General features: G+C 38.2%; 1 protein-coding gene across 2 annotated transcripts; it reads right to left on the bottom strand.

Annotated features, from left to right (window-relative positions):
• Positions 1–1,010: 1,010 nt before the first annotated feature.
• Positions 1,011–1,833, bottom strand: Cypt1 (cysteine-rich perinuclear theca 1). 2 transcript variants are annotated; one of them, NM_025738.3, is made up of 2 exons: positions 1,519–1,833; positions 1,011–1,373 (listed from the first exon to the last, which is right to left on the bottom strand). In NM_025738.3, the coding sequence occupies exons 1-2, from the start codon at positions 1,807–1,809 to the stop codon at positions 1,143–1,145; spliced, it is 522 nt and encodes a 173-aa protein (NP_080014.2). In that variant the 5' UTR covers positions 1,810–1,833; the 3' UTR covers positions 1,011–1,142. The 2 variants fall into 2 exon arrangements, with proteins under 2 accessions (NP_080014.2, NP_001297390.1); NM_001310461.1 differs by having other exon boundaries at positions 1,534–1,833.
• Positions 1,834–21,998: the final 20,165 nt, after the last annotated feature.

The raw sequence follows: 21,998 nt of genomic DNA, 5'->3' as shown, positions 1-21,998 counted from the left end.
GTTTCTTTTTTTGAAACAGTGTCTCACCATGTAGCCTCATAGTGATCTGCCTCTCTCTGCTTTGAATGATAAGAGTAAATGCCTATTGCCACCATGCCAAGCTGATGGGGTTGCTTTTTTTTTTTTTGGTTTCTTTGAGACAGGGTTTCTCTGTGTAGCCTTGGCTGTCCTTGAACTCACTCTGTAGATGAGGCTGGCCTTGAACACAGAAATCCACCTGCCTCTGCCTCCCAAGTGCTGGTATTAAAGGCATTTGCCACTGCTGCCTGGCTAGGGTTTCACTTTTTAATTGTGAGTTCTGGGGATCAAACTCAGGTTCCCCATGCATGTGAGGAATCAACTGAGTCATCTCTCCAGCCCCACTTTACTCTTTGAATAACTGGTTTCACGATATGTCCTGAAGGAATTAAAAAAGTGTTAGAAAATACACAGTAAAGCTATCTGGAAAGGCATAGTTGTTTTAAAATACTCTGTAGATATTACTACCTGTTTCATGACCAGCACTGGTTGGCAGACCCGTTCTCACTGTCCTATTCCTCCTCCAATTTCTGAAGAGGTAGGCTAAATCAGTGTTGCACTTGCAGATTCCAGTCAAAATCACTGGTACCTTTTGATGGGGTAAAGTCTTTAGCCCTCCTGAGGGTTTTAGTGCAAGAGATCATAATGAGGACTGTAAGAAACACCACAATGAGGTAGGGGGTCCTAATGTTGATGTGCTGCCTAAGTTAGGACTGGAACTGCCACTACACCTCAGTTCATATCGATGTAACAGCCGGAAACCATGTAGCAGTCCTATTTAGGAAGACCCTGGGCTCTCCCTATTGCCCTGTGAAATAAAGCTTCAGGGGGACGTTTGTGCTAGCTAAGTTCTGACCCTCCTGTGTCTACCTATCAGGGGGTTGTTCACACCACTCCCAACCTTCTAGAAAGCGACATTCCTTCTCATCATATTCCCAGTCATCCCTACCCCAAACCCTCTCCCTCGATACCATCAGAGACTGAGAGTGACACATATTTTCACATCTGATTATTTTCACCATCATTCAAATTAGTTTGTGGTGAAGAGTTTCCTTGACAGGACCACAGCTCAGCTCCCAGACCCGTCCACTGATGTTTCATGGGACTTTGGACCCGTTCGGGGTCTAGGAACTGGCCAAGTCTCCATTCGGAAATGGGTCACTGTCAAGGCATGGTGGAACTTCCTCTGGATCAGACACATTGGCATTCTTATGAGAGAAGAATGCCACTGTAATCTCGCTTGGCTCCAAAGCCATGGTCGGTTCCGGTTCGATCAGCTCCAGTTGGCTCCGCGTCAATTGTCTCCTAATTCTTCTTTGAAGTGATTGCTCCCCCTTCTCCGTAATCTGAAAGAACTAGTCATAAGGGCACTGGTTTAGGGAAAAGATAGAATGTGGATGGGGATTCATGTGAAGGGGCAGAGGTAGATGAGAAGTTGATTGTAGGCCTGAGAAAGTCTTAGGGGAAAGAATGACTAAAGAAAGGAGGGAATGAACTTACCTTGGGATCTCTCACCTTTAATGTAGTTCTGCTACGAAAACGACGAGAACGACTACAGCAACAACGACAGCAACGACAGTAACAGCAACAACGACAGCGACAGCAACAACAGGAACGAGAAAGAGAACAAAGTAAAGAGTGTGAAGATCTCTTGGGAAGCTTAGAACTAGGGTTTCGCTTCTTAATAAGTTTGAATCTTTTGGTGGTCTTCTCAAGCTTCGAAATTTTGGCAGCAGCGGCTGCTCCTGCTGCTGCGCTAGACCAGTGGACTTTCTTGGCCATCTGAGCCATAGCAGAGCTCTCCAGAGACTGGCCCAAGAGCTCTGAGCACCCTGCTTATATCCCTGTCAGAACAATGGTGGGCCACACCCCTCAGCCCTGATTGGTCAGCAAAGCTCTCCCAGCCAAAGGCAGCTAAGGAGTGGCTGAAACCTCACAATGCCCTACCTCTGACCACTTTGAGCTTGAAGGGAGTCCAGATAAGACTGCCTGAGAATCTCAGATATCCCTTATTCATCAAAAAGTATCACTTTCATACACTTTCTAGGGGGTCAATATACTAGAACTACATAGTCTCCTTGAAAATAGGAGGCTTACTTAAACCTCTGGAAGATAAATGTTTTAAGCTTACTCCCTTCTCTTATACTGTTAGACTATGCTGAAATTCTGTGCAAGTTTGCTACTTCATTTAATCCCTACTCTGTACTTTTGCTTACACTGACTTTCCCTTATTATTCTCATTGTATTTTAGATATTATACCTAATCACTACTCAAAGTAATAGGACACTATTATGAGTACATTGATATGAGGATCATCTACAAGTAATAACAACAAAAAAATGTGTCCTATACACAATGAGAAGACCAAACCTACGAATTATAGGAGTAGATGAGAACAAAGATTCTCAACTTAAAGGGCCAGCAAATATCTTCAACAAAATTATGGAAGAAAACTTCCCAAACCTAAAGAAAGAGATGCCCATGAACATACAAGAAGTCTACAGAACTCCAAATAAACTGGCTGAGAAAAGAAATTTCTCCTGACACATAATAATCAGAACAACAAATGCACTAAATAAAGATAGAATATTGAAAGCAGTAAGGAAAAATGTCATGTAACATATAAAGGCAGGCCTATTAGAATTATACCAGACTTCTCACGAGAGACTATGAAAGCCAGAAGATCCTGGACAGATGTTATGCAGACCCTAAGAGAACACAAGTGCCAGCCAAGGCTACTATACCCAGCAAAGCTCTCAATTACCACAGATGGAGAAACCAAAGTATTCCATGATAAAACCAAATTCACACAATATCTTCCCATGAATCCAGACCTTCAAAGGATAATAAAGGGAAAACACCAACACAAGGAAGGAAACTACACCCTAGAAAAAGCAAGAACATAATCCTTCAACAAACCTAAAAGAAGGCAGCCTCAAGAACAGAATCCCAACTTTAACAACAAAAATAACAGGAAGCAACAATTACTTTTCCTTAATATCTCTTAATATCAATTGTCGCAATTCCACAATAAAAAGACATAGACTAATAGACTGGCTACACAAACATGACCCAACATTTTGATGCTTACAGGAAACCCACCTCAGGGAAAAGGACAGACACTACCTTAGAGTGAAAGGCTGAAAAACAATTTTCCAAGCAAATGGTTCGAAGAAACAAGCTGGAGTAGCCATTCTTCTATCGAATAAAATTGACTTCCAACCAAATGTTATCAAAAAGACAAGGAGGGGAATTTCAGACTCATCAAAGGTAAAATCTACCAACATGAACTCTCAATTCTGAATATCTATGTTCCAAACACAAGGGCAGCCACATTTATTAAAAAAACTTTAGTAAACCTCAAAGGACACATTACACCTCACACAATAATAGTGGGATACTTCAACACACCACTCTCACCAATGGACAGATCCTGGAAACAAAAACTAAAGAGAAACACATGGACACTAACAGAAGTTATGAAACAAATGGATTTAATTGATATCAAAAGAACATTTTATCCTAAATTAAAAGGATATACCTTCTTCTCAGGGCCACATGGTACCTCCTCCAAAATTGACCATATAATTAAGCACAAAATGGGACTTAACAGATACAAAAATATTGAAATTATCCCATGCATCCTATCTGATCACCACGGACTAAGGCTGATCTTCAATAACAACATAAATAATAGAAAGCTAACAATCACATGGAAACTGAACAGCACTCTACTCAATGATTCCTTGGTCAAGGATGAAATAAAGAAATTAAAGACTTTTTAGAGTTTAATGAAAATGAAGCCACAACATACCCAAACTTATGGGACACAATGAAGGCAGTCCTAAGAGGGAAACTCATAGCCCTGAGTGCCTCCAAAAAGAAACTAGAGAGAACATACACTAGCAGACTGACAGCACACCTAGAAGCTCTAGAATTAAAGGAAGGAAATTCACCCAAGAGGAGTAGAAGGTAGGAAATAATCAAACTCAGGGCTGATATCAATCAAGTGGAAACAAAAAGAACTATTCAAAGAAACAACCAAAGCAGGAGCTGGTTTTTAGAGAAAATCAACCTGATAGATAAACCCTTAGCCAGAATAACTAGAGGGCACAGGGACAGTATCCTAATTAACAAAATCAAAAATGAAAAAGGAGACATAACAACAGAACCTGAGGAAATCCAAAACATCATCAGATCCTACTACAAAAGGCTGTACTCAACAAAACTAGAAAACCTGGATGAAATGGACAACTTCCTAGACAGATACCAGGTACCAAAGTAAAATAAGGATCAGATTAACTATCTAAACAGTCCCATTTCCCCAGACAAATAGAACCAATCATCAATAGTCTCCCAATCAAAAAAAGCCTAGGACCAGTTGCGGTTAGTGCAGAGTTCTATAAGACCTAATTCCTACTCTTCTCAAACTATTCCACAAAATAAAAACAGAAGGTATCCTACCCAATTCATTCTATGAAGCCACAATTACTGTGATACCTAAACCACACAAAGATCCAACAAAGAAGGTGAACTTCAGACCAATTTCCCTTATGAATATCGATGAAAAATACTCAATAAAATTCTCAAAAACCGAATCCAAGAACACATCAAAACGATCATCCATCATGACCAAGCAGCTTCATCCCAGGGATGCAGGGATGGTGTAATATATGGAAATCCATCAACGTAATCCACTACATAAACAAACTCAAAGACAAAAATCAAATGGTCATCTCATTAGGTGCTGAGAAAGCATTTAACAAAATCCAATACCCCTTCATGATAAAAGTCTTAGAAAGATCAGGAATTCAAGGCCCATGCCTAAACATAATAAAAGCAATCTACAACAAACCAGTAGCCAACATCAAACTAAATGGAGAGAAACTGGAAACAATCCCACTAAAATCAGGGCCTAGACAAGGCTGCCCACTTTCTCCCTACCTATACAATATAGTACTCAAAGTCCTAGCCAGAGCAATTCGAAAACAAAAGGACATCAAGGGGATACAAATTGGAAAGCAAGAAGTCAAAAAATCACTATTTGCAGATGATATGATAGTATATATAACTGACCCCAAAAATTCCACCAGAGAATTCCTAAACCTGATAAACAGCTTCAGTGCAATATCTGGATTTAAAATTAACTCAAATAAAACAATGGCCTTACTCTACACAAAGGATAAACTGACTGAGAAAGAAATTAGGGAAACAACACCCTTCACAATAGTCACAATACAAAATACATTGGTGTGACTCTAACCAAGGAATTGAAAGATCTGTATGATAAGAACTTCAAGTCTCTGAAGAAAGAAATTGAAGATCTCACAAGATGGAAAGATTTCCCATTCTCATGGATCAGCAGGATTAATATAGTAAAAATGGCTATCCTGCTGAAAGCAACCTACAGATTCAATGCAATCCCCATCAAAATTCCAACTCAATTCTTCAGTGAGATAGAAAGGGAAATGTGAAAATTCATCTGGAAAAATAAAAAAACCTAGGAAATCAAAAACTATTCTCAATAATAAAAGAAATTCTGGTGGAATCACCATGCCTGACATTAAGCTGTACTACAGAGCAATTGTGATAAAAACTGCATGGTATTGGTACAGTGACAGACAGGTATATCAATGGAATAGAATTGAAGACCCAGAAATGAATCCACACAGCTATGGTCACTTGATCTTTGACAAGGGAGCTAAAACCATCCAGTGGAAAAAAGACAGTATTTTCAACAAATTGTGCTGGCACAACTGGATGTTACCATGTAGAAGAATTGGAATTGATCCATTCTTATCTCCTTGTACAAAGCTCAAGTCTAAGTGGATCAAAGACCTCCACATAAGACCAGAGACACTGAAATTAATAGAGGAGAAAGTAGGGAAAAGCCTCAAAGATATGGGCACATGGGAAAAATTCCTAAACAGAACAGCAATGGCTTGCACTGTAAGATCAAGAATTGACAAATGGGACCTCATAAAATTGCAAAGCTTCTGTAAGACAAAAGACACTGTCAATAAGACAAAAAGGCCACCAACAGATTGGGAAAGGATTTTTACCAATCATAACTGTGATAGGGGACTAATATCCAATATATGCAAAGAGCTCAAGAAGCTGGACTCCAGTAATTCTGACAACATCATTTAAAAATGGGGTTCAGAGCTAAAGAAAGAATTCTTAACTGAGGAATAATGAATGGCTGAGAAGCACCTGAAAAAATGTTCAAGATCCTTAATCATCAGGGAAATGCAAATCAAAACTCTGAGATTCCACCTCACACAAATCAGAATGGATAAGATAAAAAATTCAGGTGACAGCAGATGCTGGCAAGTATTTGGAGAAAGTGGAACACTCCTCCAGTGTTGGTGGGATTGCAAGCTTGTACAACCACTCTGGAAGTCAGTCTGGAAGTTCCTCAGAAAATTGGACATAATACTACCAGAAGATCCAACAATACCTCTCCTGGGAATATACCCAGAATAAGTTCCAACTGGTAATAAGAACACATGCTCCACTATGTTCATAGCAGCCTTATTTATAATAGCCAGAAGCTGGAAAGAACCCAGATGTCCCTCAACAGAGGAATGGATACAGAAAATGTGGTACATTTACACAGTGGAGTACTACGCAGCTATTAAATACAATGGATTTACGAAATTCTTGGACAAATGGATGTATCTGGAGTATATCTTCCTTAATGAGGTAACCCAATCACAAAAGAAGTCATTAGATATGCACTCACTGATAAGTGGATATTAGTCCAGAAACATAGAACACCGAAGATATAACTTGCAAAACACAAGAAAATCAAGAAGAGGGAAGACAAATTGGTGGATACTTCATTCCTCCTTAGAATAGGGAACAAAATACCCATGAAAGGAGTTACAGAGACAAATTTTGGAGCCAAGACAAAAGGATGGACTATCCAGAGTCTACCCCACTCGGGGATCCATCCAATAATCAGCCACCAAACCCAGACACTATTCCATGTGCCAGAAAGATTTTGCTGAAGGGACCCGGTTATAGCTGTCTCATATGAGGCTATACTAGTTAGTGCCTGGCAAATACAGAAGTGGATGCTCACAGTCATCTATAAGATGGAATACAGGGCCCGCAATGGAGGAGCTAGAAAAAGCACCCAAGGAGCTGAAGGGGTCTGCAACTCTATAGGTGGAATAACAATATGAACTAACCAGTACCCCCCCAGAGCTTTTATCTCTAGCTGCTTATGTAGCAGAAGATGGCCTAGTCAGCCATCACTGGTAAGAGAGGCCTCTTGGTATTGCAAACTTTTTATGCCCCAGTACAGGGGAATGCCACAGCCAAGAAGTGGGAGTTGTTGGGTAGGGGAGCAGGGTAGAGGGAGGGTATAGAGAACTTTTGCGATAGCATTAGAAATGTATATAAAGAAAATATCTAATAATAAATAAATGCAATTAATAAATAAATAAAAGAAAAAATGTGTCCTATAAAGACATATCTTGACTCACAACAACATCATAAAACATATGTATTCAATATTGACATCAGCTTATCTATTACAATTTGTCATCTAAGACTGCCTTATTTTTAAATTCCTAGTTTAAAATAGATGGGCTTTTTTCTTCTACCAGCACTGTCACTTATTGACAGCAAGTGGAGTGAGCTGCCTACAATTGAAGGTTATATGTTCATCTGCTTACATTATTGAAATCTGTCACACTACTTTTTATTTTAGGAGATTCTGATCTTCATATTGTATTCTATTTTTCCTTTTCACTAACACTATTTGTCTTCCCATCAGGTGGCCTTGGATATTATATCTTGAATTAATTAGATCCTTATATTTTTGTTCTTGTATAATATATTTGTGTTTAACTGTAGTACAATGTACTGTGACAGTCTGTGCTCTGTTCTCTCTAGTTTACTGCTTCTAACAGTGCAAGGTATTTCAAGGGAACACATACCACCTTTAGTGTGATCTTTTCCATCTTCTTTTGAGGGAAACCTATGTTTATTCAATATCCCATGCCAGAAATATTGATTTCTGTTCATTGTTATTTATAACCCTTTTGGATTTCTAAATATACACATGTGGCCAGGAAGAGGCTGTCTTGATCTCAAATTATTTTTAATTGTCTCATTTCAGGTTCCTATAACAGACTTCTATACATTGTGTTCTTTCTACAACACAGACATCTTACCATTATCAAGGATACAGCTGATATTAGAGTGCCAGTAAGGAAGGACCAGTTATGATGAACACCTTCTTCCTGATCATGCCTTAATCTAGTCTTCTTGGTTGAGCTATTCAGACAGTTCATATGAGGTGAACTTCTGCATCCTCCTGCTTCAAGAAGGCATCATAGCTAGGAGAAAAATTAATTTGTAGCTTCACTTTCTCCCTTCATTTCTTTATGCCAGCTCTGAGGAGTGGGAGCTGAGCTGATGTTCCCACCAAGCAAAATAAAGCCACATGAATTGGTTCTCCACTAACCCCTCCCTGGGTTTCTCAAGACCCAGAAGGAAGGTTTTCTCCTACGACAAGCAAGGTGGCCTTGCTGGTTTCTGTATCCTCTAAGCAAAGAAGCTGAATGGTACATCCAGGGCAGTAGTGGAGCACACCTTTAATCCCAGCACATAGGAGGCAGAATCAAATAGATCTATGAAAGATCCAGGACAGCCTTGTCTACAAAGGAAGTTCCAGGACAGCCAAATCTATAAGAGAAATCCTATCTCAAAACAAAAAACAAAAGACAAATCCAGAAACAAAAGAAGAAGCTTAGTAGTGACTTAATCTTACATTCCTTGTAGAGGTGGATTGGAATCATACTGCGTTATCAGAAGCTTTCATGAGATTAATCATAGGCTGAAGATAACTATAAACAGTTTAAATCTTGTTACACAAATATTTTAACAAGCAATTACAAATTTGTCCGAGAATTCAACAAAGAGAAATTATTAATTAGAAATTATAGAACTGCAAAAAGTAGAAGTAAAATAACTTGAGTGGCTTTATGCAGGGTGAAGTATACAGAGAAATGATCAGTGCAATTGAGGAAACGAGTATATTTCATCTAATGTGAACAGACAGACTATGAAATTTAAAAAATCATAGCATCTTATGTATGAATAAGAAAAACTTGACTTTCTAATTTTGAGTGTCAGAATGAAATAAGAATCAAAGTGAGACTAATGTTTTAGTTTGTTGTTGTTGCTGCTACTGCTGTGATAAAACTTCATGGCCAATGAAACTTATAAAAAAAGATTTCATTTAAGGTTTATTGACCTACAAATTTAGAGTCCACAATGTCAGGGATAGTATGGCAGCAGATAGCTAGAACAGGAAGCTGAGAAATCTCACGTTCAATGACAAGCAGGAAGCATATGGAAGTTGGGTGAGGTTATGAAATCTCAAAGTCAGCCTCCAGTGATGAACCTTCTACAGCGAAGCTGCACCACCTTCCCTAAACAGTGGCACCAACTGTCAACAAAGTGTTCTCAAATCTACATCTATGAATTCTCATTCAAACTACCACAGTTCACTCTCTGACACTGAATTTAAAAAAATGTTATGCCCTAGTACAGGGGAATGCCAGAGCCAGGAAGAGAGAGTGGGTATTTTGGGGAGCAGGGCGTGGGGGGGGGGGAGGAGTACAGGGGACTTTCAGGATAGCATTTGAAATTAAAATGAAGAAAATATCTAATAAAAAATATGTATTTCCAACATACAATGCCACCGAATACACATTTTCATTAAAAGGGGGTAGAAAAAAAGGGAGATGGTGGAGACATACTGGATGAGAGTAATACTAAAACCCTGTGTGCTTCAAACTCCAAAGCCTGTAGCTTCATGTCTAATATCAAAGACTCTAATTTCAAAGGGATCTACTGCTCTAGCTTTGCTGCCTACAATCTACATCTCTCTCAGGGGCTGGTTGAACTTCCTATATGCAGCTTTCCTTGACAGATATCTTAGACTTCTGGCATTTTCAACTTCTCAGAATCTCCACAGCAACCCAGAGTTTACTTTCACAGCTTCGTGTGAAAAGGGCCTCTTGTTTCTCTTGATTTCTTTCTTTCAGGAACTCCTCTGTTGTCTGTTGCCCGGTCTCAGCCACTCTCTGAATCTATAGAGAACTTATGACTTCCTCATACTTGTATGTTTTATACTTCCAAATCTTTTTAGCTGCCACATTAGTACGTACTCAGATTCCCTTCAACCACATTACCATCAGCTTTTGTATGTTGAAGCAATTGCTTTCTAAGAGCAGAAAATTCCTTAGGCTCTCTTTCATAATTTGGAGGTGAGGCTGGATGTTGTCTTGAACTCTGCACACCTTTTTAATTGATCCAGTACAAACCAGGCCTCTTCGTGATGCTACCAACCTTTGTAACAATTAGAGTCCCTTTTTCAACACATACCTTGGCAGTAACATGTTTCATAGTCCTCTTTTTCTCTCCAAATTTTATTTCTTTCTTCCCCACTTGCTCTTTTTTTTTGTATACTCAAATAAGGAAAATTGGAAGTAACTGAGCAATAGATTAAATGTAAGCTGTATTGACATCTCCACCAAAGAAATTAACCCACTGTTTAAAAAAATGGCCTCGGTTAATTTCTCAGGACATGGGAAGACAACAGCCAGAATCTATGCCAAAATATTATAGATAAAGCCTTTAGCCTATATGCCTCCACTGTCCATGTTGCTGTCAATACTACTGCCTCCAGACTTCTACTACTATGGCCCTTTATGTTCTGTTTTTAGTTTTTAACTGTCTTTCCAATCCAAAGTTCTATAATCTTCCACCATTCTTCCACATGCAAATTCAGGTTTATCACAGCAACAGTTTGCTCTCTGGTACCAACTTCTCTATCTGTTACTTTTCTGTTACTGTGATAAAACTCTATGGGTAAGATGATTTAAAGAAGACGTTATTTGAGATTATGGTTCTAAACAGTTAGAGCTTATAATCATAATCGTGGGGACAGCATGACAGCAAAGAGCCATAGTTGGAAAACTAGAGACCTCACATCTCTAACCACAGGGACTTAGAAATGAAATTACACTGGATGTAGAGCAAGATATGAACTTTCAAAGGCTATGCCCAATGATATATACTTCCTTTGCCAAGGTTGTACAACCTGCCCAATAGTGCTCCCAATAAAAGATCAAATATTCAAACACCTGTGCCTATGAGTGACATTTCTCATTCCAACCATAACAACTTGACATACTATCTGATGATTCCATAAGATATTTCAAACATATAAGTGGCATGAACCTAATATTTAAGAGCCAGAGAGAATTCTAAAGGAGATAACACACAAAAAGTCATTCTAATACATATTATAATTTATGTTGGCATATATAGTGACAAAGATATATAAGCATGTTTGCATGTATGATTCAGAAACTTGCACAGTAAGAGTATAACCAATGTAGCAGAAGTCATTTAGTCTAGGCAAGTACTAGTGATACCTACCATGGCCTATTTAAGCTAGGATGGCAAAAATATTGTGGTTGTGTAAATTCTTAGTGAATCGCCAGAAATGACTTAATCATCAAGTATAATGGCTGTATTTTTTCTTATTGACCAAAGAGTAGGAAAGAAAGAGAGGTTATGAATAGATTTAGAGCAACAAGAATACATACATTTGTTTTTAGTATTTATTCAAATTTCTGTTTAAAGTAATTCATTTATAAAAAAAGAGCCCAAGACCATATTTAAGAAGATTTGCCTTAATATGAAAGTATTCAGTTTCTTTTCCATTTCAACAACAACTAAGGAATGGAAGAAATTTTGAAACTAATTTTAAAATAGTAATATATTTATGAATTCCTAGAAACCAGTGATTTCTGTTCATTTTTATTTAAGCCTTATTCTGTGTCCAACAAATTGGGGCATGGTACAGACAAAGATGGGGAAGTAGTAATAAACCAGAGAGTTCATCAGTGAGACTAGATAGATATAAAAATTCATGTTGACATAAAAATGTTCAACAATACTCCTATAAATATAAATAAAGGCATTTGCAAGAATGTCTTACAGAAACAAATGAGGAAAAACAAAGTAAATAAATAATAAAACTAACTATAAAATGCTAGTGAACATTACAAGAAGCTATAACCCTATTGAATTGCTATTGGGAATATAAAATGGTACAACCAACATGAAAAGGCATATGGCAATTTTTATTTGTGTATATGGTGTGTACACATATGAGTTTATGTCTGTGGAAGATGAAGATCAATGTTGGGTGTCTTTAATCATTCTTCACCTTCAATTTTTGAGATAGAATTTCTCACTGAAACTGAACCCTGTTGACTCAGCTAAGATACTTGAAACATTTCTAGGATCCTCCTTTCCCCTTGACCCATAAGCTGTTGTTACAGGCACAAGCCATCATGATTTTTTAAAAATAAGTTTTGGGAAAATGAACTCATGTCCACATGCTTGTGTGGTAGGTACTTTACAGATTGAGTCATCTCCCTAGCCTCATACTAGTACACCCAGTGTGAATCAAAATATAATTTCTCTCTCCCTCTCCCTCTCCCTCTCCCTCTCCCTCTCCCTCTCCCTCTCCCTCTCTCTCTCCCCTCTCTCTCCTTCTCCTCTGTGTGTGTGCAATGCATATGGGTGAGCGTGTCCATAGCACAAATGTGAAAATCAGAAGAGGATTTGTGGGATTTGTAGAATCATGAAGTTAAATCATGGTTAATGATAGAAAAATAGAACAGCACAAATATCTTTTATATATATATATATATATATATATATATATATACCAACACTGAAAAAGTAAGATTAAAAAAAAAAAACAAGCATTTTTTTTAAAAGCATGGTTTGACAGTAGCATGTCTTACTTGGGATCAGAAAATTACGTTTTTGAATCATATTAGAATCACTGATTTGCTGGGTGTGGTGACCTGTGCTTTCAAATCTCAAAACTCTGAAAGCAGAGCTAGATAAATCTCTGTTATTTCAAGGCCAGTCTGGTATATATTGTGAGTTTCATGCAAGCCAGAGTTGCACAGTGAGAGTTACACTAAATGAGGAGGAGAAAGAGATGGAAAGGAAGGGAGGGAGGGAGGGAGGGAGGGAGGGAGGGAGGGGAAGAAGAAAGGAAGGAAAGATCAAGAATTTTGAGGTGGGTAACTTTGATACTGCATGACTGTTTCTCAAGGGAGATATTATATGCCTAAAACTGAATTTTTTATTTGGCAACCGATGGCTTCTAGGAGGAGCATTATGCTCATGTAATTCCAGTTAAACCATTTATATTTTATTTTTAGGATATGTTTATATTTATATATAACATTTGTCATATATATGATATAAACATATATATATATACACAAATATATATGTACATATATATTTATATATGTGTGTATACATATAACATATATATATATATATATATATATATATATACATACACACACACATATATACATACATATACATATATGTGTATATATATAAATACAGTTTGAACACCAGAACGTGATTATAAGAATCTGTTGCTAAAGATGTCACATGCTTTGACCACATGTCTGGGAGAAATTAAACTGATAATGATATGTGAGTTTCCTCCATGTTGGCTAGCTTTTATAGTGCTGAATGTTCAGGTCCCTGGAAGGTAAAAGTCACCATCAGTCTTATCCATCTGTGAATGACATGAGCTACAAAAATAACCAGCATGACAAGATATGGCTATTGGTATAATAGTGATGTAAATGTTCTGTTGATAACCAAATTTTTTATGATTGATTTAAGGACCTATCCACAGGAGGAAACACATGCCTCTTACTGTGAATCAGACAAAGAACCTATGGCTGGGGAGTTCTTAGGCACTAGGGTTAAACTTACTACTATTATTTTGCAAAATATAGATAGTATCAAGCTACCTTCTAAATATTTATCTTTATACCCACGAATTGCTGCAACATTCAAACCTCATCAGAGAAGCTTCTTCATGAAGTGGATGATGGTTATTACAGAAACTTACAAGTGGTCAAAGACTACAACTATTGGTGAATTGCTCAGTAATCATTCAAACATTCACCTCACACCTCTCCCAACAAAACTCAAGGTATACCACAGAAGAAAGGGACTAAAGATTGTAAGATACAAAAGGTGAAAACTGGAATGAAACTGTCTTCTGAACATGACAAGTACTACTGCACTCATGAACTAAAGTAGCTGTGATTGCCTACTTAAGAACAAGCCAGCAGGCATTCCAGTATGGATGGGGGAAGGGCACATGAGCCCATAACCCTACCAGAAGAGCCAGTGGCAGTTAATGTAACCCTAACAGAGGAGCCAGTGGCAGTTAATGGCTGTTAGAGGAGCCAGTGGCAGTTAATGGCTGTTAGAGGAGCCAGTGGCAGTTAATGGCTGTTAGAAGAGCTAGTGGCAGTTGATGGCTGTTAGAGGAGAATCAATTTCCTTTATGGACATGAATCTGGATTGTTGACCATGCTTTAGCAGGTTGTACCAATTAGTATATGGAGAGCTTTGATGAAACTGGTTGGATTATAAGGGGAAAAAAGAGGATATTAAGTTGAAATATATTTACTTTTAAGAAAGAAACTGTATTCTGGTGTGGTAGTGCATGTCTTTAATTCAAATACTCACAAGGCAGAGTCAGGTAGATCTCTATATTAGAGGCTAGCCCTACCTATATAGCAAGTTCCAGGCCAGCCAAGGCTATATAGTGAGATCTTGTGTCAAAAACAACAGAGAAAAGTAAAAAATTGTACTAGTCTTAATGTTTGGCACTCTAGGCCATTTTTAAAAAGAACTTAAATGTTTAAGAATATTTTAAAAAGACTTAGCATATTGATTAACCCTAAGACATTGACCATGTGAGATAATTGCTTCATGTTCTGTGGAGACAGACATGCTGCCAACTAGGATAGAGTGCTTTTATTACACTTGGATTTTCTTTAATTATCTCTTTCTCTTTTATTATAATTTTATTATATAAAACAATTTTAAATTTAATTATATTTTGATCATGTTCTTCCCCTCCCATTTATCCTTCCAGATCCTCTTCTTCTTGCCTGCCCACCTTTAAGTTCCTTTTTAAAAAAACAAACATAAACCCAATACAAAATAAGAGTACCCTCCCAAACAAGAAAGCAAAAAAAAAAAAAAAAAAAAACCCAAAAAACAAAAAACAAAACAAAACAAAAACAACAACAACAACAAAACACCACAAATTGAAAACCAAATCAAACCAAACTCAACACCAAACTGTAACCTAATAAAAACACAAAAACTGGAGCCCATTATATGATGCTCAACTACCTTGGACCATGAGAACAGTCCTAGAATGATTGATATAGCCAGTGTCACTCTATCGGAGCAAATGGATTTGCCCTCTCCTTGTAGGTATAAGTGACACAGTTTAATTGTTAACCTTTGCCTTAGTGACTAGGTTTTCATTCATCTATCCATGTTTTAAAAATTGAGCCTATTTATTATTCACTATTTTAACCACAAAACACAACAAAATGAAGTATAATGAGATAAACCAAAACCATCACATTGAAGCTAGACATGGCAAGCCAACAGAAAAAGAAAAGAGCCCCAAGATAAAGCACAAGAATCAGAGACCCAGTCATTTATACATTCAGTCATCCCATAAAAGGATGAAACTGAAAGATGTAATATATATGCAATGGACTGGTGCAGACTCCATCTCTGTGAGTTCATGTGCAGTTTGCTTACTTGGTTTAATGTGCCTTGTTCTCCTGATATCCGTCATCACAAATGGTTCCCATATTCCTTCTGCCTTCTTTTCTGCAGAGTTCCTTGAGCTCTGAGTATTTGATGGAGACATCTCAGTAATTATGTGTTCCAAGGTCTCTCTCTCTTTCTGAATAATGTCTGGCTGTGGGTCTATGTATTTGTTACCATCTGCTGCAGGACCAATCCATGAGTATAGCATAATATCATTGAAGGTCATTTTATTGTTCCTTTTTTTTAAGACCAGTTTTATTTGGTTTTACCCTCAGTCTCTGGGCTATCTAGCCTCTAGCTCTTGGTTACCCAAGGAATGTTGAGTATGAGTTCAATATCATGGAGGGGGTCCTAAGTCAAATCAAACATTGATTGGTTACTTCCACAATTCATTTTTTAAATATATAACAAAACAAAATATATTAAGATAAAACAAAGCACACCACACTGAAGTTGGCCAAAACAAATCCAAAGAATGGGAAAAGCCCCAGAGAAGGCATATGCGTCAAAGGCTCACTTGACTGCATGCTCAAGAATCCCACAGAAACACTAAAATGGAAGCCATGATATAAGTACAGAGGAACTGGTGCAGACCTATACTGGGCCTGTGCATGCTGCTTCAGTCTCTGTGACTTCATATGAACTTTGCTCATGTTGATTTAGAGGGCCTTGTTTCCTTGGTGTCCTCCATCCTCTCTGGCTCTTATATTCTTTGTGCCTCTGCTTCAACAGGGTTTCTTCCAAGGGGAGAGATTGATGGAGACATCCATTTAGGGCTTGGTGTTCCAAGGTCTTTCACTTTCTGCATATTATTTCTGGCCTCTTTATTTCCAACAAATATTACTTAAAACAGAATTATCAAACAGAGCAGCATTTACTGTTAGATATTCAGTCAAGAGAGTTTAAAACATCTCCACACAAAATCTGGTCATAAATATTCATTAGGGTACTTTTCCTAATACTTAGAGAAGTGGAAAAATACCAGATGTTCATCATCCATTGAATGCACAAAGAAAAACAGATATATTTATGCAATAACATATTTGTTTAAAAAATAGCATGACTATTGAAATCATGCCAAGCGAAAAGGCCATGTATTGTATTTCATTTATATAAATTACAAAAGGCCACATGTGGTGTAATTTCTTTCATATGAATAAAAATACATAGAAATGAAATAACATAGAGGGCACCAGGTTATTCTGCACACAGATAAGCACTGGAGAAACTAAGATGGTTAAATACACAGGATTTACTCTTCAAAGGAAGGAAATATTTACCTGTCTTCCATGCAGAATGCCAAGATTGGATGTAGTTTTATAAGCTGTTGATGCTTTGCTGCCTGATGAGCTAGGCCCTGCCAGTATCTTCTAGAATTTATATTTTGCTTATCTCAGACCCTTTCCCCTTAAAACCTTGAGCATTACTTCCAGGCCATAAAACCCATTCTTATGAGTGATGTCATATGTACTTTACAGCAGCCTAAGTGACTTCTATGTTTTCTTGGGGCCAGGTCAATCCTGAAACTCACCAGGCATTATGTTTACCTCATTTTCCCTAGACCCTTATCTTGAACATTGTTTCTGAGTCAAAAGAACCCATCTTTATGGAAGATGTCATGTGTCAGGCGTTCTTTGTAAATAGTTTCAATACAAATCTGTCTTAAGCCTTGTTATACACACAGGAGTGAGTTAATTATCACCAGCAAACTCTGCCCCTCGTCCCCTGCCAATTGCGCTGTGTTTAAATATGGCTAAAATGAAGTGTTCATTTATTTGTGGTGTCAGACTATAAAATTTTGAACCAGAATCCACTAACTAAATTGAACTGACCCATATCTCCTTCTTGCCACTCACAATGATCCTCTGCTGGCCATGGCATTTGTAGTTATTTGTGGTATCAGACTCTAAAATTTTGAACCAGCACCCACTAACTAAATTGAACTGACCCATATCTCCTTCTTGCCACTCACAATGTTCCTCTGCTGACCATGGCATTTGTAGGGAACCCCCCCCCCCACACACACAAAAGGCATTAATAGTTTCTGGAGGCTAAGAACAAAGGTATGAGTTGTTTTTTTCTTTTTCAGGAGAAGAGATTTATCTACATCTGCTGTTATTTGTGATTGTTTTATAGTCTCATTAATATATTAAAACCCTATGAATTATATATGTTAAGTGAGTTATATTTTCATGTACAAAACATCTATGATATAGTTTTGTGTATAAAAAAAGATGATAAGCTGGTGAGATGATCTGATGCTTGCTATAAAGCCTGACAACCTAAGTTCAAGCCCTGGGACTTAATTGGCAGAAAGAAACAACCAAATCCTGAAAGTTGCCTTCTGACTTCTCACTGCATGCTGTAGCACATGCTCACCCTCCTAAATACGCACATCCCAAATGAATAAATAAGTAATGTAAAAATGTTTACATCGAAAAGATAATGAGTCCAATTTTAAATTTTACCATTAAGAAAAGGAAAAACAAAAATCGAGAGGGTTGCAGGTCATAGAGAAATCAAGCTGGAGCTGAGCTGGATGCTAGGCATCATGGTTTCCGAAAGTGCTATGCAAGCTGCTAGGGGAAAAGGTCATCAACAGTAATACTGTTCAACTGTAAATCCTGGGAGCTACAATAATGACCCTCCAGGCAATATGTGCCCACTGGTGCAATTGTAGCAGACATTATGAGGATAATCAACTGCATTTTGAATGGTTTGGTGGTCCACTCTACAACTGGGAACTCAAACCTGGCTCTATAAACCTGTCAAGAATCCTTGGTTCAGAAGATCATAGGCCATCTCAGGGAGCCTACTACTATTGTTTTGCTAAACAGTCATATTGTCAAACTTTATTAATACATTTATCGTCATAGGTTAGTATGGCATCTAGCTTTCATCAGAGAGGCTTCTTAACTGTGCCAGGGGGTAGTTAATGAGGAACTCCATGACTAGTTAAATACTGAGAATATGTGACGGTAGAGTGCTAAGACCAGCGTAGGAGCTAGATCAGTAAATGATTAGCATGAGCAGTATGGATATTATGGGAATATAGGGATTTAGGTTCTTCCTGTTATGGAGTGAAAAAAGACGATTGACTACATCATAACACTCAGAAAAGTGACCACAATAAAATTTATGAAATGTTTGCTTCCACTTGACTGCATGTGCTGCTACCACATTTGGCATGTATCAACATTTTGAAATAGTTATAAACAAATTGTATGATGATATCTACAAACAGGTAATATGGAATGAAAGTAGTTGATTTTTATTCTGACAAAATCTCAGGTTCTGCTCATGACACTTCAGTTTCAATACATTAGCCAAAGCAAGCATTAAATTGAAGTTATTAGTTAATAAAAGTAGAGACTCCTTCTCAATTAAGTTAAACCCGATGATTATCATAGACTCAAAATTTAATAACTCTAGTGAAAAGTATAGATTGATTTTTTTCTGTAGCCTGCAGTTCATGGGTTTGGGTAATTCCACTGTGCCAGCATATTTCATAAAGTTAGCTAATCAGACACATTATTTTGCTAATTCTTAGTTCTAATTCCAAGAGTTCAAGAGACCTGTAGGGAGTGGTTGTACATACCTGTGATTCTGTCATTTGGGAGGCAGAAGTAGGAGGATTAGGAATTCAAGGCCAGCAATTTCAAAAGGCTTTAAGTCTCCTTTGTTTGACTTGAAATTGTATTGAGAGCTCTATTTACTTGTAAGAAATAAAATTATAAAATCTTCAGGTAAATGGATGGAAATGGAATAAATTATACTGGGTGTGGCAACTCAGATTCACAAGCATCACCTAGCTTCAAATGTTTAGATTTTTTTTTTTTATGTTTAACTTGGAGTAACTGTAGAATGGAGAAATTAGGAAGGGTCCAATGAGGTGGAAGGGTCGGTGCCTTAAGTGAGAGACTCTTGAGCAGAATATAGGTGACATGAAAATAGCAAAGTGGGATACTGGTGACAGACAAATTTGAGCAGGTTAGAAGTAGAGGAAAGGAGACAAGGACTGGGGCAGGGGAAGGTAAGGAGCAAAATTAAAAGTGTATGAAAAGCCCATATGGAAATTTGTAAGCCAGGTAAAAATATGAGGTAAAAATTACATTGAACTAATTAGAAATTCATAGGAAGATACAAAATAGTACAGAGTATTCCACATACTCTACTATGTAACTATGCATTTTAATAGTGACCTTTTGTATGGTTCTTTGCAGGGTCCCACATGGCCTTAATGAGGGTAGAATGACATGGTTTCTGCCCCTGGAACTGGGCCAACAGGTCATGAGCCTTCACAAGTGTCTATGGCTGCTATGGGCAGAAGGCTAATTTGTGTAATACTGTACATATTTTACGTTCCTCTTTCAAAGAATGCCCTCCCTGTTAACATCAATGGCTCAGTTGTAATCATAGACAGATTAGTCTGCAGGTGAAGGTGTGGCTAATGTCTCAGCACAATGGTAAATACTGGGACCTTCAGGACAGCACTTAAGGCTATGGGGGGAATTCTGAAAATATTAGTTAGAAAATATATAATTTCTCAAAAAGTAAGTATGCAATATGAATCATATCAGGGGCTTCAGGAATGTAAAGGAACAAAAACAGCTGTACTGTGAACCAACTCTTCAGAAAGACACTAAGGAAGGAGATAAAGAGATATAGCGAGTGTTATCCTAGGACATTCCTTTTTTTTTTTTTTCTTTTATATGCTTATAAAGGCAGACAGATTCCTGAGTTCAGGGTCATCCGGGGACAGAGCAAGGATAAGCCCAGGTATGGTAGAAATGGTAATTTTAGGACAGGGTCCCACACAGCTAGTTTATCATCTGTGCTTAACAGAGGCTGGCAGATTTCTTAATTCTTTTGCAATGTTAAAAGAAGAGGTGTGGACCCTGTGCTCAGTCCAATGGTTGGCTGAGAGCATCCACCTCTCTATTTGTCAGGCACTGGCAGAGCCTCTCAGGAGACAGCTATATAAGGCTCCTGTCAGCAAGCAGTTTGCAGCCCCATAGGAGGAACAACAGTATGAACCAACCAGTCCCCCCAGAGCTCCCAGGGACTAAACCACCAACGAAAAAGTACATATGGAGGGACCCATGGCTCCAGCTGCATATGTAGCAAAGGATGGCCTTGTCAGTCATCAGTGGGAAGAGAGGTCCTTGGTCCTGTGAAGGCTTGATGCCCCAGTGTAGGAGAATGCCAGGACCAGAAAAACAGAGTGGGTGAGTTGGTGAGCAGAGGGAGTGGAGAGGGGATAGGGGGTTTTTAGAGGGAAAACCAGGAAAGGGAATAATATTTGAAATGTAAATAAAGAAAATATCTAATAAAAAAAGGAGAGGTGTGGCTTAGTCTGAGACAAGGGCAGGGGTGGTCTAGTTGGTTGATATTGTTCTTCCTATGGGGTTGCAAACCCCTTCAGCTCACTCAGTCCTTCCCCTAAGTCCTCCATTGGGGTCCCCATCCCTTGTCTGGCATCAATGGGAGGGGAGGCCCTTGGTCCTGTGGAGGCTTGATACCCCAGCATAGAGGAGTCCTAGAGCAGTGAGGCTAGAGTGGGTGGGTGGGTGGGTGGAGGAGCACCTACTCAGAAGCAGGAGGAGGGGGATGGGATAGGGGGGTTGAGGAGTGGAAACCAGGAAGGGGGATAATATTTGAATGTAAATAAATAATATAACCAATAAAAAGTAAAAGGAGAGGTGTGCTTGCTGTCTCCTAAGAATTAAGGTGTAGGGCTCATGGGATGCTGAGTCACAGGAAAATCAAAATGAAACCTGGAGTAAATGGCTGGATCGATATGTAAAATAAAAGACTGGGCTTATGATCTACAAGAGATGAGCTATCCTGACAAGTTTTTAGAATAGCAAGGGAGAAGTGCTTGGAGAACTGTCTGAAGCAGAGAATAGCAAGAGAAATCTGTCTAGAGGGGGAGCTGTCTAGAGATCCCCAGAGAAGGCAGAACTTGAAGCAATCTGGAAAGCTGTCTCCAATAGAGCATGGCTGCTAGCTTAGACCCACAATTAACTTCCAAGCCTTTAGTTTTCTTTGCTCCTAGACACCCCTTCTCACAACTCCTTTCCAAGCTGAGGCTGGTCCTTGGCAGTTCTTGTACATTTCAAATCCAGAAATATGACTTTGGTATTTTCCACATTTTTCCTTTTTCTTTCGTTATTTTGGACAGGTGTGATATAAAGTCTAACTCTGTAGCCCAGGATTTACAAAAAAAAAAAAACCCAAAAAC

Source organism: Mus musculus, chromosome X, assembly GCF_000001635.26.
Source record: "Mus musculus strain C57BL/6J chromosome X, GRCm38.p6 C57BL/6J".
NCBI lineage: Eukaryota > Metazoa > Chordata > Mammalia > Rodentia > Muridae > Mus > Mus musculus.
This window is presented reverse-complemented; position numbering and strand designations above follow the sequence as displayed.

Bases quoted from the DNA above. Each gene is read 5' to 3' on its own strand.
- Cypt1 (NM_025738.3), bottom strand. From the start codon at position 1,809: ATGGCTCAGATGGCCAAGAAAGTCCACTGGTCTAGCGCAGCAGCAGGA. The intron at 1,374-1,518 runs GTAAGTTCATTC...CCTTATGACTAG, and splicing joins TAAAGGTGAGAGATCCCAAG to TTCTTTCAGATTACGGAGAA.